The sequence below is a fragment of the Pleurodeles waltl genome, chromosome 5 (assembly GCF_031143425.1).
Source record: "Pleurodeles waltl isolate 20211129_DDA chromosome 5, aPleWal1.hap1.20221129, whole genome shotgun sequence".
Taxonomy (NCBI): Eukaryota; Metazoa; Chordata; class Amphibia; order Caudata; family Salamandridae; genus Pleurodeles; species Pleurodeles waltl.
Genome location: NC_090444.1, coordinates 579660648 through 579680034, shown reverse-complemented (window position 1 = coordinate 579680034; position 19387 = coordinate 579660648). Strand labels below are relative to the sequence as shown.

Genomic DNA, 19387 nt, shown 5'->3' with positions numbered 1-19387 from the left:
AGGCCCAGGTTATTGTTCCTCGCCTTTGATTTTACCTGAGCGCCGGAACACTCTGTGAGTAGCTGTGCGTTATATAAGCATATTGCATTCATTTATTCAGTCATTTATAAATCAGAAAGGGAGGTAACTCACATTTTTAAAACTAAATTGTTAGAGACTGGGTTGTTGCTGACTGGGGTATAAACCTCAGTCAAACTGCAACCACAATCCTAGGCAGGGTAAGTGTCCGGCAAAGCCAGAGTTAATCTTTGCTCACCCTCTGGTAGCTTGGCACAGAGCCCTCAATCTAAACTTGTCCTACTTTCAAATACAGTGTGTAAAGTATTTGTGCTACACATAAAACTGTAAAAAGTGAAAGAATCTACACAAAATTAATCCACACTAGTTTAGAAAAATAGAGTAAGATTTAATAAATAAAACAAGACCAAAATGACAAATCCAAAATGTAGAACTTGAGTTATAAATTTTAAAAATGAAACCGTACAATAGCTCTTTGAAGCAAGAAGTGCCAAGTGAGAATATCTGGTTGTGCCGGACAGGACAAAGTCAAAAGTTTGGTGCGGCCATAATGGAGCATGTGCGGGCTACATGGACCCAGTTGGGCCTGCTAAACAAAAGCACCTTAATCCGGGTTGCTGAGTGATGCGTCAGCTCTGAACCATGCAGTAAAAGGGATGTGTCAACAGCAGCAACACATCAGTTCTGAGATGCAATGAGGCTGGAGAGTGAGTTCCTACGGTGTGGATGTTGAGAAACTGAGGTGCAGTCGAGGTGATGCTTTGGTTCCGATGAGGACAGAGGCTGCGATGCAGAGTTTCAGCATCATTGTCGAGGCTGCCATCTACCGGAATGTGAGGACCTTGCGCCAAGAAAAGTGACACAGTGCTGGTTCCAAGGGTGATGCGCTGGTGTAGAGGTGCAAGGTACAGCAGCAATGCGATTCTAGTTGCGCTGGTGATGCATCGATTTTCTCCACGCACCAGCAGCAATGTGTATTGCTGCTCTCACAGAGGATGTGTCAGTTCAGCTGCATAAAGCACCCTAGGTCAACTTACAAGGGTCCAAGACTTGGGTGGTACAACTTGGCAAGACAGACTCACAGATGACAGAGTTCAGGTGCAGGAGCAGGTTGGTTGGAAGTCTGTTATGTTCCTGAGACTTCAGATCAGGAGGCCAGACACCTAGCCCTTGATGTAACTCTGGCTTCAAGTGATGCAGGTCTAGTCCTTCTCACCCAGGCAAGGGAAAGGTGAGCAGCAGGGCAGCCAAGCAAGGCAGGAGTCCAGCAAAGCAGAAGTCCAGCAGAGGGCCAGTCCTTCAGCAGTACAGCAGCACAGCACTCCCTCCCTCTTTCACAGGTCCAGAATTGTACTGAGTTGGTGGTGTCAGAGGTCCAGTACTTATAACCAGTTGGGCTTTTCAAGTGGGAGAGACTTCAAAGACAGGCCTTTGAAGCACACCGAGGTCCTGCCTTACATTCCCTTGCTTCAGACTTGCTATTTGGGGTTATGAAGCCCTTTGTATGGGGACATGACACAGCCTATCCAGTTGTAAGTGAGGCTGTGGCCAGCTGCTCCCTCCCATCCAACTAGGATGGCCAGTCAAGTCACACCTAAGCTCCATTGTGTGTGGCTGTCTAGAGGGAATACACAAAATCCAGCTGTCATCCACCCCAGATAAGTGATCAGAGAAAGGCAGGAGACACCAAATCAAATAGCTAAAGTCAGAAAAGGCCAACTTTCTGTAAGTGTCATTTTAGGAATGACAATCTAAAATCTGACTTCACCATAAGATGTGATTCCAGAGACACCAAATTCGAAATGTTTATATCTTCCAGAATGAAAATTACACTTATAAGATGTAATAAGGAAATCCCAGTTTTATCCTATGGGATTAATAGGCTGTGCTGTTGGGAGGCAATATGCAAAGTACTTATTTAGCACTTCAAACAGTAATAAAGTGAAAACAGAACAGACCAATCGGTTGGGCGGTTTGACCTGAAGGTCCGTTTGGGTCAGGTTTCCGCCTTAGACAGTCAGGGAATACTCAGGCTGGGTGGGACAGCCCTTTTTGTAAGCATGAAGCACAGTCACTTTTACACATAATTGTCTTTTGTACTTTTTCATGAGAACAAGGTATCATCTGTTGTTGCAGATTTCTAGAGAGCTGCAGGTTCGTCGCATTAGCAACCTAGTGAGGATAACCCCGCTTTGCAATAATAAGTCAATATGCTGTGCCTTGGTCAAATTCCTGCCCATTGTAGCTGCAAAGCTGCCCTTTTTCCTTACAAAATAATACTATATGCTCTTTGCACTTTAGTGCTGACAGTGGGTTTTTTATTCTGTTACTGCCTGTTTAGTTTTAAGAGGTGGATTTTTATGCTGATTGGCACATTATGACAGTATTGCACAATTCGTTATTACTGTCAGCTCTTCTCTGGGTGATGTTTTGTATCTCTATGAGAGTGAATTTTTGTGCACTTTTGCACATTTTGTGAGTATTGAATAATTTGTTTTTTAAAGTCATTTTTATTGACAAATTTGCTAGTATAATACATACCCGACATGCTCAGGCCTTGTTTTGTGCCGTTCAAGTACCTATGTAACTGATATCGGGGCTGGGTCCTGCACTGTAATTATGTTTTTATGTTTTATGTATGCATGTTTTTTATCACAGCTCTAGTTTATAGCTCCCCCATCAGAGGTATTGAGATGTTTGCAAATAGGAGCTGTTGTATTGTTGATTTTCTGCTAAGAGATGCTTGGTTTGTAATGCCAATCGCATGAGATCAAACTAATAAAGATAAACACACACATACTCTGAAGAATGTGAGAATGAGGAGATTCACTGGAATTTAAACCTATACTGCAGATGGAACACAGATTTCTGAAGTGTAAAACTTAATGAACTATATTGCCAACAGTGCATTTAAGACAAGCGACAATTACTCTCCAGTGTCTCCTCACCTTGAAGACATACTGCATGACCAAATCACCCAATGATCACAGAAGCCAGTACCATGTGCAGCCCCACCACATCAGCTAGTCACATGTCTGGATGTGAAAAACACAATTCTAACCACTGTCTGCCTCTTCTTCATTTAATGACAGCCAAGCAACAACATGCTGTCCAGTATTGTATGATATCTTCTTCAAGACATTGTAATAACATCTGTTCAACAGCTACTCATTGCAGTAGCCGACTTGTAAACATGATATACTACACCTTTCAGTGCTGTCCCTTTTCTCAAAATTTTGTGCTAGCCAAACGAGTACTATAGCCTTAGAACCTTCCGTAGCGGGCTCTACCGGCTATTAAAGGCCTGCTCCCGCGTTCGGCGAGGGCCTTTAACAAGGGAGAGGGCTTTTAATAGTCGGTAGAGCCCGCTATGGCGGGTTCTAAGGCTATTAGAACATTCAGCCATTAGAGGGCAGAATGTTCTCCTAAATAAAACAAAGGCTTCACGGAACCAGAGGTGATTAAAATCCCCTGAGGCTCCGTGAGGCTTTGTTCACAGCTGCTGCTGTGAACAAAGAAGATTGGAATGTTGGCGCTGCGGGCTTTTACCAGCCAGTAAAAGCCCAGAGCACTCCATTGTTTTCAGTGGAGCTGCCAACATTCCAATGTTCTAATTATTCTTCAGTCTCTTATTATGACGACCTATCAGCATCATTACCGCAGTTATTCATATCAGAATCCAGTGTCTAATCTGTGGACATATATACAGGATTTACCACTCATCCATGTACTGTAATTCAGGATGTAATCGTGAACAGTACAAGGCGATGGGACAAATGGATTGTTTGATTTGATAAAGGTAGAGAGTTAGGATAGATACTAGCAGACTTTGATGGATTCTGACTTCTGGAGGGGGGCATTGTAGAAAAGGCAGTGGGTAACTGGGACGGCCCTTGATAGAGATTGGTGTAGTTATTGCTGTGGTACGGTACATGTATAATGGTGATCATGAGGAGCAGTTAGGGGGTGGGGAAACTGGTGAAGTAGTTGTCTAATTGATCATACAATGTATGTGGCAAATTGAAAAGGTGATTGGATTGTATGGTTTGGTAAAATACAATTATAGATGTATGAAAAACCCATGTGTTATCATTCTCCCTTGTTTCCTGATAGTCATATAATAATTTGCCATCCAGTCGATTGCTTCTAGTCAAGATGGATAAGTAGCATATGCACTGCCACTTGTCACTCTACCCAGAAATGTATCCAAAGACATACAAACTACATCTCCCAATCTATTAAGCGTTAGAGAGCTCAACTTGATTTCCTATCAACCAAGCAAAAGGTGCTGTTCACCAAGTATGTTTTTCTCTTGTAGACTACCAAGCATATGTACACCAAATATTCTTTGTATCTGCTAATATCCTATTTAGATATATGTACACCATATGTGCTGCCTTCTTTATTCCATACTCTTGAAATATAGACATACCCTTGGGTCAGTCTCTTCAGAGCACAATGCCTAATCATGATCAGAACCACAGCTGCTCGTGGCAGTAGACAACATTCCATCTGAGAACATTTGAACTCTTGCCCTCTTTGTTTCCTTTCAGCCACGCAACATTTAATGCCCATTCAGTGCAATCTCATTTTTAAGTAAGCCATGCAGCTCCTTCATAACAAGTATGTCCGTCAAACTCTTGATTTCCAGCCACTAAAGGACTACTTGATAGCCACTATTCTCTTCTCATCATCCATGCAGTATCAATACTGCAGTTAGGGCCAGATTTAAAGAAAAGTGGTGCAGCGCGGTGCTGTGGCAAAATTGGCATCGCCGCACTGCGTCACTTTAGAAACGCTGGGATGCAATGTATTTAAGGGAATACGACACACCCCTGCATTACCCCTGCGCTGGCGCTAAATTTACCTGAAAGCGCCAACGCAGGCATCCTTGCACCATCATGCAAGGATGTCTGTGTTGAGAGGTGTGATTGTTTATGTGCGGGAAGGTGTCCCTTTCTCCACATAAACAATCACTAATGGTGCTTTGGCCCTTCTGTTTGTGTATAGAAATGCCAAAGCCTCATTTTCAAATGATTGTTTATGTGGAGGAAGGGACACCTTCCCACACATAAACAATTATTTCTAGCATTTTGCTTTTTCTATATGTGCGGCAGAATGCAGCATGCATAGAATGCCACTGAAACGGGGGTGGCGTTAGATTTTGGCGCTGCCTCAGGTTTACGAAATTTCATAAATCTGAGGCAGCGTCAAAATGCAATGAGTGTTGCTGTGGCACCCCCACAGCAACACCCATTGCAAGCCCCTTCCACGCACAGTGCTGCGTGGGAAGGGGTCGTACTTACAAGGTGGTGTTAAGCCACAAAAAGTGTGCTAACGCCACCTTGTAAATACGATGCAGTGCTTAGCGCCACAGGAGAGCCACAAAACATTATGCTCCTGTGGCACTTGGGGCCTATAAATACGACCCTTAGTGGCCCTCATGTGAGTAATATCTGCCTTTTCATCTGGTAGAAAACCCTTACTTCTCAAGCCAACAATTTGCCACCAAATCCGGTGCCATATTTCTTAAAGCTTTAACTGACGGTACATTAAAGGGGAACAAGCATAATACAGATTGACATGTACTCTACCAGTAATGTTGCACTTTTATCTATTGAAGAAGAAGGTACAATGTCTACTCACCTGGGGAAAACAAGTAAACTTATATTGAGCATACATGCCCATTGACAGTCTATTATATAACACATATTTGATATTGATGATTTCAACTTGGCCTTCATATTTTCCATTGTTGTACACTATTTAAAATGTATATAATTTAAAAGGTTATAAAACTATGTTGCATTATCTCAAATGTGTATCTGAAGATAATGACTGACATTTACAATGTAAATGGAAGCAATAGCAGGATTTGAGTAAAGTATTTTTGTGCATAGAGTATTTCATATTTAGGCCCTCATTACGACCCTGGCGGTCGGTGGTAAAGCGGCGGTAAGACCGCAAACAGGCCGGCGTAATTTATTTTTTAATTATGACCGCGGCGGTTACCGCCACGGTCATCCGCCACTTCACCATTCCGACCGCCATGGCGGTGAAGACCGCTGGGCTGGAGGTTGCGGTCTCCAGCCCGGCGGTCGTCACTAGACCGCCGATGGTATCAGGACCCTGCATACCTCCATGGATCTGGGGTGGTTGGAAACCGCCATGAGATCCATGGCGGTAGGCACTATCAATGCCAGGGAATTCCTTCCCTGCCACTGATAGGGGTCTCTCCAACCCACCGCTACCCCCCATGAATCCTCCCCCCAGACCCCCCACACCCTTGCCACCCCCCAAAGGTGGCACAACCCCCCTCCCCACCCGACCCCGAACATGCTCATATACATACCCCTACACGCACACACCCCGAACATGCACATATACACACCCCTACACGCACACACCCCGAACATGCACATATACACCCCGACAACACATATCCGCACACATACACACAGACATGCACACCGTCCGACCTGCACATATTTCCCATACACACCACACCCCGGCACGCATACACTCACTCACTCACCCCTCTACACTCCCACACGCACACCCCCATGCACGCACACAACACCCCCCCACCCCCTTCCCTAACGGACGATCAACTTACCTTGTCCGTTGATCCTCCGGGAAGGGACGGGATCCATGGGGGCAGCTCCGCCACCAGAACACCGTCACCGGAACACCGCCACACCGAATCATGGGACGTGATTCAGTGGGCGGTGTTCTGTTGACGTGGCGGTGGAGGTTGAGCAACCTCCACTTTCCCGCTGTCCGCCAGTATGGCTGCTGGCGACTTTCCATACGAAAAAGGACAGCGGGCTGCCAGCGGTCATAATACGTGGCGCGGAAGACCGCCACCACTGGCAGTCTTCAGCACAGTGGTACCTCGGCGGTCTTGCGAAAAGACCACCGAGGTCGTAATGACCCCCTTAGTCTCTAGAGCTTTTCCAGCCTCTGTGTGGGGCAAACAAACAAAGGTCATGCGTCAGATGCCACTGAATCAAAAAACTGTGCCACATCACTTCCTACATGGGGCCCGAAGGTAACATGATGTGACTTTCTGCGATGTCATCAATTCAAAGATCTTGTGATGTTTCTTCCTGTGACATCACTGGGGGGCCTCAAAGGGCATGTGATGTCATTTCCACCACACCTGGCATTTTTGTGAATCGACATCCATGCTGGGATGAAGAGCAAAATACAGTTTTCCTTCTCAGCTAGCAGGGCAGCAAAGAAGCATGGCAGGACCGTGGTATTCCTTCTGGCAGCAGAGCAGCACATTGTTGTTCTTCTGTATAATCCACAGGTTCAGGAGTGTACTCAGGAGGTGGGCCTTAAAGGTTTGTAGAGAATTCTCTTTGAAGTCCTTGAAGTTTCCTGCCTCCCTTGCCATGGCTCCAAGCTGGCTGCATGAACAATGCAGTCGTGACAAGTCCTTTGTATGACAGCAGGACACAGCCTATTTAGTTGCAAGAGGGGCTGAAGCCAGCTCCGTCCAATCCTCCATCCTGCCTGTTGATGGCACATCCAAGCACATCCAATCCCTCTGTTGTGTGGCTGACTGGGAGCAGTAAACAATGTCCTACTGCCAAGTACACCCAGATATGGGAGGAACAACCTGCAGGTGCCAAATATTTAGGGCAGGGAAATGTAAACTTTCTGAATGTGATATTTTCAAAATTCTAACTCAAAATCTGACTTTATTATAAAGGAAGATATTTAAAGACAAGCTATCAGACATCAAACATTAAATTCCTATCTGCTTCTAATTGAAATTTATCACTTATGAAATGTAATAAGGTTACCCAAGGTGATTCTAAAGGAGAGGTAGGCCTTGCAGTAGTTAAAAACTGATCTAAGGGACTGAATTAAGATCCCCTGGCACCTTCTTGTGCCACATAGCATCAATATTTTTACACTAATGTGACTGAACAAGGCAAAAATCACTGCGCCAGATTTACAAAGTGGCGCAATGCATGCACTTTGTAACCCTTTGCGCTACATTATGCCTCTGCCAGGAATAATGTATGCAAAAGGGGCGTTCCCCCATTAGGGGGGGCAAAAAAATGGCACAAAGAAATCTAAGACATTTCTTTGCATCATTTTTTTCAGCACTTTTAAAGCCTGCTAAGAGCAGGCCTTAAAAGGAGGCCCACCATTGTTTTCAATGGGCCTCAATAGGCTTTGCAGGATTAGCGTCAACATTTTTGATACTAGTCCTGCAAAGCTCCAAACTAGCGTCAAAAATGCATCTTAGATACAGTGCACACATAGTGGCATTACTGGGGTGCTAAGAGGCGCAAGGAAAGTGGCGCTGCACTGGGTGCAGCAAAACTTTCCTTAAATCAGGCCCTAAGAGCTTTTTACCAGGACATGTAAAAGTTAAAAGTGCCTGTCCGACTTTTTAAATACACTAAGTCGTGGCCAGCCTCGGCACCACTGTGCTGATCACGACTTCCCTTTCTGCCAGCCTTTTCATGGAGAGATCCCCACCATGAAACGGCTGGTGGAAAGGCAGTGCAGTGGGTCACAGGGGGGCCCCTGCACTACCTACGACCATGTTGTGGGCAGTGCAGGGGTCCCCATGCCAGCACCCTCGGAATGTGCAGTGTCTGCTATTGCAGAGAGTGCACATTCTAAAGGTCCTGTGTGCGACGGCATTGGCATCGGCTCCCTAATATGGCCAAGGCCAATGCCACAGCACTGTTTCCACTGGACTGACCAGCGGAAACGTCATAATACCACGTTTACGCCAGTCAGCCTAGTAGAATCATCATAATATGGTGATGGAGAGCCTGCCGGCTGCTTCACCACTGCCGAACTGGAGCTGTGGCAGTTCAAACACCCAACTCCTAATCAGGCCCAGAGTCAGAAGGTAAACAATTTGACCTGGACAAATCTGTTTGGCATATCTGACCACGGGTCCATAATGGTCAGCCTGAAATCGTGCTGGGGTTCCAGTGACTTGCGAACAGTACTTTCTATAGGTGCTCTTCTACTTCTTGCCATTTATTCACCTAAATATTTGAAAATTCACATCTCTGGTTTTCCTTATTTGAGTTTTGTTGTTTTGGTGTCATTTTGTTTATTACATTTTTCTCTACTTTTATACACTGGAGTGGGATATTTATTCTGTTGTGTTTTTCATTTTTTGACTGTTTTGGTACTTTTAAATGCTTTACACATTTTCTTTAAGTTAAGCTTGTCAGAGTTATTTGGGATTGTGCTCAGGTTCCAGTTATTAAAACTATGAGTTCGACTTAACAAGTAGGTCACTGTACCACTAATGGTGGAAAACTATACACCACAATTAATAGTTCACTTTCTTATAAATCACTAACTCTACTTACCAAACACTTGCTGTACCTACAGATTATTCACTCGACCAACAGGTCAATTGTACTGTGGCAAAAACTGCCATACAGACATTCGTAAAATTTGTTATGAAAAACATGCAGAGTGTAGAAGTGATTACTGTTCTAAAATTGTACATTATTGATTATAACCATATAGCCTGCTGTATCATGCTATACCAGCCATTAAAGGCCAGTGCCAAAAAGCTCCAGACTAGCCCAGAGCACTCTATTGTCTTCAATGGTACGCCCAATATTCTAATGCTCTAATATAATTTTGGTGATTGACACAACAGTTCCAGTTATTACCAACTCTGATTTTAGCTTGCTCAACATAGAAGTAATGATGATTGAACTAAAACTGTGGAGTTTTGGCCCTGATTCATGATAATTTACACAATAATTCCAGATAGTACCAACTCTCATTTAAATTTTCTCCACCCTTACATCCTTTAAATTCACTTTTTGTTAGGGTCGAGCGCGCAAAGCGCTCCGTCCCTGTTGTAATCTCTCTATGAGCTTTTAACCACACCCATGCAATGCCCATCAGTTTAGTTGGTTTGTGGGCTTGCCTTTTCAATTGGCTTGACTTCATTAGTGAAAGGCATGCACACGTCAGCACTCCTCGAGCGCACCGGCCAACTACTGAAAACATACGAGGCTCGATGTTTTCTTTATGGTTTCTGGACTACTTTTTCTTTTTATTTCGTAGGCAGCGAGATCTCGTTGGGCAGCAATCAAGCGCTTTGCATGACATCGTCCTTGTTACACAGATAATTGCACTTGTTGCGGTTACATTGATAATTGTACTTTTGCCACTAAGTTTCACTGCAAGCGCACTTCTGTTTCCTTTTGTGTGTCTTCTTTGCACTCATTGCGGCTGTTGCCTCGCTTATGTGAAACTGTTTTACATTTCAGTTTATGTAGCAAGAAAAGGAGTTTAAAGCGCCAATAGTTCTAACTTGTGATCCATTGCATTGCAAATGCTTGTTTACCTTGTAACCATTTCTTTCTCCTTGTTGGATGCATGTCCTCCGCTACTGAGGGGTCTGCTGGCAGTGGATAAGAAGTAAAGGCGATGGTTTTTGAAATATTGGTCGATCAATGGTAGCACCACCTAAAGGAGAAAGAATGGTACAAACTATTTATGACATTTATCAGTCAGACTGAAGCAAATACAAGCAGTGAATTAATATTCCAGTGGCTGTTTCCAACATCGAGAAGCATGTGTTGTTTGAACACAATAAAGCTTTAGAAATGAGCACGAATGATACACAATGAGGTACATACAACCAAACATTCGATTAAAATAAAAAAATCTGCATTCCTTCAGTAAATGTTGAAAAAGAACTGAAAAAGTGAATGTTATTTTTCACGTTCAAAGAAAGATCATTATTTACTTAACAACTGTGCTTACTTTGAGCTGGTGGGGACCGACACTTACTATTCCCCATCAAATATTCATCACCAGCTAGAGAGAGAAAAACACTCAAACAGGGAAGAAGAACCAAGAGAAAAATGGAAAAAATTGAAAAATTTTAGAAAAAAGTTACTAGCAAGAGTGAGATAAATGGGCAGCAGTGTCTGCTAGTGGAGTAAAGAGGACTGAGGAAAATTCAAGCCTTGGTATTTGGTGCGCTGAATTTAAATAGCACTGCTGCAACAGAGACTTTGCCACTGAGACCCAGGCCCTCATGACGAGACTGGCGGTCATGAGACTGGGAGCCGGCGTAATGGACCGACACATTAGGAGTTGTGGGGCTTGGCAGATGCCAAGCCTCCACAACCCCGTCTGGCCCGCTGGTGCAGTTGCACCACCGCAGCTGGTTGGGAGCACCTCCAATCTGGCGGCAGGCCTCAGTCTGTCATCTTGATTATGAGGTTGCACACTGCCAGCCTTTTCGTGTTCACAAAAATCCTGGCGGTCACGCACTCGGCAACAGGAATCTTCATTCCTGTCGCCGACACACACACACGTCATCACACATGCACACAACCCCCCCACCCATCCTCACACTCACAGGCACCCCTTCATACATGCATGCATTCACATTCACACCCATTCAGCATACGCATACATGCACTCAGACACCCCCACTCACTCACATTCATCAACACAGACACCCCCATACACTTACACATACACGCACACACACTTACACATACACTTGCAGACACGCACGCATTCAGAACCCCGCCTGCAAACATTACGGCTTGTAATACGGAGTGGGGAGTCCTGCTGGCATGGCGGTGCCAGTGAGGAACCCACCTCTGCAGTGCCGACTGCCAGCAGGACTGCTGGCTGCTTTCCACCTCAATAATGGAGGAAAGCAGCCAGCACTCGTAATATGGCGGTTGTCTGGGGGGTTGGGCTTTGGCAGTCAGTGGAATTGACCGCCAAAGTCCAAATGAGGGCCTCATTCTTTTACAAACTGCAAATTTACAGTATAAATCACAAGAAAAACAGTAGCCTATCACAAAACAGTCTACTACGAATACTCTAATTTCTGATTTTATAGGAAGTCCCCACATTTAGGTGCACACCTGCAAGCTCTGGTTTGTAGTTAAATCCAGGGCTATTACCTCGATCCGTTGATAGTGTTATTCAGTACAAGGGGTCGGTATAGACTCTGAATTCACCGTTAACCAATGGCGCTGCACACATTAATTAAAATGTGTAGTACAGCACGTTGATAATACTGCAATTTTGCTACTGTTTGCTTTTGCACTAGTTGTAGCAAGAAAGGGTGGTTCAGTATGAGTCGAAATATGTATACAACTTTTATTTACAATAGTAGCACACTGATTTTAAGGGTAAAGTACATGAACATTTAACTGTAGTGGTGCCTATTTCAATCTCACTATTGAAAATTCCTACCATCAGCTGGTCTTACATTTTCACAATTCTGCAGTCTCAGGACTCATGATCTAGATAATGCCCACATATGGAATAACAGCCTTTGAAATGTTCATGTTCCTCAAAATATGCACAGGGTAGAAATGTGCATCAATTCTGTTATCAGACATTCTTATCCATTCTGTGATAGAAATATCTTCATGACTTGATCCTAGACTAATTTCTATCCTTGATACTATGGAGAACATAACTGTGTCTCACTGTACATTTCCAGTACCTTTCAAGAGATGCCTTATGACAAGCCACAATTATACACAATTATACACCAGTACTTGCAGTAGAGGTTCACTCCTTCTTCAAATGATGTAGATATCCTAGAGGGTTATTTTAGGGTGTGGCTGCTTCGTCACTATATGACAAAATTTGGTGGATGTTCTGACCATCCCTACTTGAAGTGCATATGCTTGCGTTCACTCTAAGGCTCTCATTACAAGTGCAGGGCTAAATTCCAATACCTGTGCAAATATGTATTTGCACAAGGACCTGAAGTACAAGTTATGTGATAATTATCACACCTGGGCACTTTTCCAGGATAAACCTCAGCAGGTCAAACCTGTATTGGTGCAAAAGTCCAGAAAAAAAGCCAAAACTTGCCCAAACATGCACCACTTGGTGTGTTAAATATCAATTCTTCATGTTGTACCTCACATATAAGCTAAAAACTTGGAATAAGAGGCATTTACCACGTGGTAAGTACCATCACCATGGAGTTAAGGTATTATTATGTGCGGCAAACACTCCACCTAATTCTGCCTAAATAAGGGCCTACAAATGGTGAAAGAGAGACATGCAGCTGACAAAATTTGGCAGATGTCCACTGTATATAGTTAGATGTACTCTAAATAGGGTAGATAGAACTTTCATCATTTTTGGGCAGATGTCATGCATTCACCAATCTCCGTGTTAGACTTGGCATCCTTGGCGTGGTCTCCCCTAACTTTTTGCCTCTGCTTCCCAGGTTGCTGATGTGTGCTGGACTCTGTTTTTGCTGTTTTTGATACTCTGGGCACTTTACCACTGCTAACCAGTGGTAAAGCGCAAGTGCTCCTATGTAAAATGTATGTGTAATTGGCTATCCATGATTGACATATTTGATTTACTAGTAAGTCCCTAGTAAAGTGCACTAGAGGTGCCCAGGGCCTGTAAATCAAATACTACTAGAGGGCCTGCAGCACTGGCTGTGCAACCCTCATTAGTAGCCCTGTAAACCTGGCTCAGACCTGCCACTGCAGTGTCTGTGTCTGCAGTTTTAAACTGCCAATTCATCTTGGCTAGTGTACCCACTTGCCAGTCATAAACCTTCCCTTTTCATACATGTAAGGCAGCCCTACGGTAAGCCATAGGTAGCCCCATGGGAAGGGTGCAGTGAACGTTAAAGGTGGGACATGTGCTGATATGTGTTACATGTCCTAACAGTGAAATACTGCTAAATTCAGTCCTCACTGTTGCAAGGCCTATCTCTCTCATAGGGGCTGCCTTTAAATGCATTCAAAGTGCAGATTCCCTTTGAGAGCAGATTGAAATATAGAGTTTGGGGTCTCTGCATTCACAATTTAAAAATACCTCTTTTAGTGAAGGTGGTTTTTAGATTGTTAGTTTGAAAATGCCACTTTTAGAAAGTAGGCATTTTCTTGCTTAAACCATTCTGTGATTCTGCTTGTTTGTGGATTGCCTGTCTGGGTCAGTTTGACAGTTGGGGTGTTTGTGAACCCCCTGTGGACAGTGAGATAAAGGGAGCTGGGGTGCAGCCTGCACATCCTGATGAGCCATCTGTGCTAGAGTGGAGGAAGGAGAGGTGACTTATACCTGAATGAGCTGTGCCTGCCCTCTCCCAAAGCAGAATCCAACCCCCTGGTGTGTGTCTGGGGCCAGGCCTGGGCAAGGTAGGATCTTGTGAACAACAGAGACTTTCCTTTGAAGTATGCCTACTTCAAAGGCAGAAAGGGGTATAAGTATTGGACCCCAAACCCCTGAAAATTAGATCCTGTCTGGAACCAAGAGGAACCTCTGCCAAGGAGAAGAGCTGAGGAGAAGAGCTGCCCCTGCCTGTGACTGTGCTTTGTTGGGCTATCCTGCAGTTGCTGCTTCTGCCTGTGAAAGGGGACAAAGACTGGACTTTGTGGTAGGTTCCTGCTTGTGAAAAATCTCCAAAGACTTGAACTGAGCTTGCCTCCTGCTTTGAAGTCTCAGGGCCATCAAAGAATTCCTCTGCAAGCACCTGGACTCTCTGCTGAGACTCCTGCCCTGCCAAGTGGTGCCCTACCCAATTCCTGGGCCCTTGAAAGGTGAAGTTGGCAGAACAAGAGCTGAAAATCCACATACAGAACGTTGTGCGGGGAAATTTTCGATGCACCAGCTGCAATGCGGCTGATAAACGACGCGCCGCCGGCTTCACGGCTAAAATCGCTGCTTCAACTGCATCGCTGCTTGGAGATCAATGCATTGCAGCTGGAGAAACGATGGGCAACTGTCTCTTGCAGCTGATAAGGATGCAAACCCCATGCAGCGTGGTTTTCTAACACTGTGCAAACAGATTTCCCACACATCGTCCCTGGGCATCAAAGTCAACCCGTCTCTGCGTGGATCCAAGGTGCCCGGTCCGGAAATCGACGCATCGCTCTCTTGCGAGGGTGAAAAACAATGCACTGCTGACCCAACCGGAGAAGAAACAACGCCCAGCCTCCCTTGCGAGGAAGGAATCAACGCATCGCTGCCTTTTCCGAAGCACGCTCACCCGTGCGGCTTTATTTTTTATGCTAACCGGGTACGTGCAAAATCAATGTTTCCATTGTTTTCTATTTCTTTTGAAAATTCATATTTTAACTTGTGTATGTTGGATTTTTGTAGTTTTGGTTTTGTTTGATTTAGAGAAATATTGTCTATTTTACTAAAATGGTGTGGTGTCCATTTTGTCATGTTTTCACTGTATTACTATTACTGTGTGTGTTGGTACAAATACTTTACACATTGCTTCTGAGTTAAGCCTGCCCGCTCGTGCCAAGCTACCAAGGGAGTGAGTGGGGTTTAACCAGGCGTGTTTCTCCTTTGCCCTGACTAGAGTGAGGGTCCTTGCTTGGTCAGGGAGTAACCTGACTGCCAACCAAAGACCCCATTTTTAACACTCTGAATAACTCCCTTATTATACATCTATCTTTTGTCCTGCAGGCAAATACTTCAGTATGATAATTTACTATAATTTGGTTAGTTCTGTTTTGAAGGTAAAGCTCACACCTCAAATTATCCAGATACAGACTAAATTGTACCGTGCATATTAGTGAAAAGATTAGGATGGGACATGTGCTAATCATGACAGTACTCCCCTCATATGGACATGAAAGTCAACATTATTTGAGAATTTACTGTTGATGATTGCTTATCTCTTATGAGCCACATGCACCACCTGAGCATCACTGTATTTTTAGGCTGTGGTGAGGAGACAACATAATCATGTCTATGAGTCCTTGAAAAGCCACTTTGCTTGGTTTTGAATGGCCTCATAGATATGAAGTAAGGCAAGGCAGTGTTTTCCCACGCAACACCCATGGATTTTGATGCTGCCCCATATTTACAAAATCATGTGAACCTGGGGAAGCACCAAAATCCTTCGCCTCCAGAGGTGAGGATTAACGAGGAGAAATATTTGTATTTCTCCTCATTTTTTCCTCTTTCTATGTGTGCTTCATTTTGCAGTACACATAGAAAAAGGAAAATGCCTCTCGGGATAGCTTTTGTGCAGGAAGGTGCACCATAGTGCAAAGGTGCATGCATTGGCAATAGGCTGCCAAAATGATACTAGCACAGGGGGAAAGGACAGGAATGCACCGTATTGCGCCAATACAGCACTTTCCTGCCCTTTCACTTAGGCATAGGGCAGTGCAACAAGATGACTTGCTGCACTGACCCACGCCAAATCCCTATAATTATGGCTCCTAGTTTGTTAGGCACCACAACAATCAGAATGTACTTGGCTGAAATAGTGGCAACTGTTTTTTGTGCCTAGGGTGCGCTGAGCTCCAGTACTACAGACTCTCAAATTGGGGACCAAACACCTTTTTTAGCATTTGACAGGGTAGAAAGGCAGAGCAGCCGGGCTGACTTAAGGAAGGTGGAACAGAAACTCAGAACTTTGCAAGGCCCCAACTAATCCCCAATAAATCATTGTCCATAAACATTGTTCACGTTTAAAAAAGAAAAGCACATTAATAAACACAACTACATTCTCAAAAACTGACAAAAGTAGAGAATGGAAAAACTAACTGTAATGTCTCCTAGTGCGATCTCACAAACTAAGGGGCTCATTTCAAGCCCCTTGTGCTGCTGCAGCAAATATTTTTTTATGCTATGATGGTGCAAACATTCTCCCACACAGCACTGCATTTACAAACAGTTGAATGGGACCATTGCACCAGTTTGTAAACCCTTGAGCCACATTATACCTGCACCAGGTATAATGTATGCAAGGTATGTGTTCCCTTGCAGAAATAGTGCAGTGAAATCTACAAGATTTCACTGTGCCATTCGGCGCCGCCACAGAGTCATTTAATGAATGCCTGCTCAGTGCAGGCGTTAAAGTGAACCAGTGCTGTTTTCAATGGGGACCCATTGCATTGCTGGACTAGCATCAGAATTATAATGCTAGTCCAGCAACACTACGGTTTAGCGCCACAATTGTGTCAGAATTTCTGATGCAGCTGTGGACACTGTGCGCCATGGAGTACTGTACTGTAAATTCAGTGCTCCCATGGCATTGTTAGGGGGGTGCAGGATGGCACAAGAAAACTGGTGCACCAATCACGATGCGCCAGTTTCTTGTAAAGGAGGTCCTATGTATGGTAGAAAAATGCCAGAGGGGGCATTTAACCCCCAAACCCAGAATAGACAGTGTAGTTTGAAAGTACCTTTAGCCATTGGTTCACCAGAATACCCTATTCTATAAAAACACCATACCCTTACGTGTGCTACTTGCTTTGTTGAGGGTGTTCTCAATGTAAAAAGCAGGGCACAGCTTTTGGCAATCTGTGCTCCATGTTATCTCACAGGTCAAGATTTGCCTTTCACTATCAAAAAGCCAGACCTATTGGCATAAACAATATTTCAACAAAAAAGAGCATTTCAGTAAATAGGCGCACTTCCTCTTTTATGCCAGGTTACCAAGCAACCATTTTGAATTCAACACAGAAAGGGCCTAACAATCACTTAGCAATGCAAACATTCAACACTGAGAGCATCTGAAAATAGGTACTTCTTCTCCTACTACTTGTTTCCCCCATGAGACTTAGGCAATACTATTCTCCCTGCCTTGTGTGTGGCTTGTCACGGTTTCCAGGCAGTCTCAGGAGCCAAAGGACACTTTGTCATTTTGTTCAGAAAGAATAGGCAGCTGTTGCAGATTACTTTTACTGTTTTTCACTCTTTTCACTTTAATTTTGATGGTTCAGTGTTACTCAATATAAATGCCAATGCCCTTCAGGGGCACCCACGTGGCAGTCCCAATGTAGCCTGGGCATTGAGATCTTCCCTTGGCTTTCCATTCTGTAACATGGTGCCAGGCAGGGAAGACAACTACCTCCCGACTCCATGCACCTTCTCCTCAGCAAGGAGAGTAGGAAGGTGGACTCAGTTGACTCGCTTGACGACCAGGGGTCCCTCTTCTTAGAGGGACACTAATACAGGCCTGGGGATTAACCAAGGTTGTGATGCCAGTCCCAAACTCTAATGAAGGAAAATAATATTTTATTATTCATTTGATTATGTTTTCTAGTGTTAGAAAACATGAACTTGGCCCAAGGTGATTAGAGCTCTTTACATGACAACCATACTTTTACTTGACAGCTAGGTGTTACATTTTTTTCAGGCAGGGGGAGATTAAGGGGCATATTTATGGCAAGGAGGCGCAGTGCAGTACAACAACAAACTGCTTTGCTACACTGCATCACTGGGGAAAGACAGGAATGTGCTGTATTCAAGGCATACAGAGCACCCTAGCGCCATGGGGCAAGGGTGCCTGTGTTGCATGCAGGATTGTTTTGTTCAGGAAGGTATACCTTGATGCACAAAGACAATCCTGAGACACTTTTTGCTCTTTCTATGTGTACTGCAAAATAAGAAGAAATGAAGATGCTTCTCCTCTTTACGCCTCTCCCAGAAAGACATAAGATTTTGGCGCATTCCTAGATTTAAAAGACCTTGTTTATCCGGGAAAGCTTCAAAATCCATGAGAGATGCGTGCTGCCTTGCCTTACTCTAGATTTTTAAAGCCACACAAAGTGGCTTTGTGTGGCTTCACAAATCTGACTTAGAGGTTTGCATCACACATGTACCACACTACCTGGTGCAAACATGACACAAACCTCTTATAAATATGCACCTAAGTGGCTTGAGCTGAGATGGGGATACTTTTTAAAAACATCCCAGTTGCACGTCTATCCTTCTGGGGAGTACTAATACACATAGGCTACCCTGGGGAAATGGACTATCCCACTAGGGGATTCTGTGATGCTGCTTGTACTACCTACTCCTGAATATCCATAGCATTTACAGAAATGTTGCACATGAGAAACTCAAGCATTTTACACTATCTTCAGCCATTTTGGACTACTGTACATGCATTTTATGGTCTGTGCTCCTTATGGTGCTTTCCCGTTTCTAGGACCTCCTGGCCCCCAAAGTTTGTAAAGAGGATTCCTGATGCCTTTCTACAGCCTCCAAAACTGCTGCCTTCTTAGCGGTGGTTTGGTATTAGCAGTCCAGGCCTTTCTTGCTGTCTAGCACTGAACGTCCTCTGACCTGTTGTCTCCTCAGCAGCAGCACCTAAGGTGCTTCATAGCAAACCACCCTACCTACCAGCATTCCCCAGACACAAGCCTGTAGTCACTTGTTGTCTGTGTGCCCACACTGAGCCTTTAGGGCCCATCCCTTGTTTACTAACAATAAATTCAGTCCAGAGAAGCCCAGTGGGACTCCTTTCCTTCATGGTCCCCAGCAAGTTCACCCTTTCCTGGTCCTGTGAAGGAGTCATGGGGTTACTGCCAGGAGCCCTGTAGACAGAGTTTAGAAAAAAAATTGCAGAGTGGGGTCCTCCACACTCCAG

At 44.4% G+C, this 19387-nt stretch overlaps 1 protein-coding gene across 1 annotated transcript in view; it reads right to left on the bottom strand.

Moving 5' to 3' along the window:
- Window positions 1–19387, bottom strand: part of RYR2 (ryanodine receptor 2) — a 2714825-nt gene that overhangs the window by 763549 nt on the left and 1931889 nt on the right. The window contains exon 61 of the mRNA XM_069234403.1: window positions 10376–10497. Within this exon, the coding sequence (XP_069090504.1) occupies window positions 10376–10497 (122 nt within the window). The remainder of the gene's footprint in view (window positions 1–10375; window positions 10498–19387) is intronic.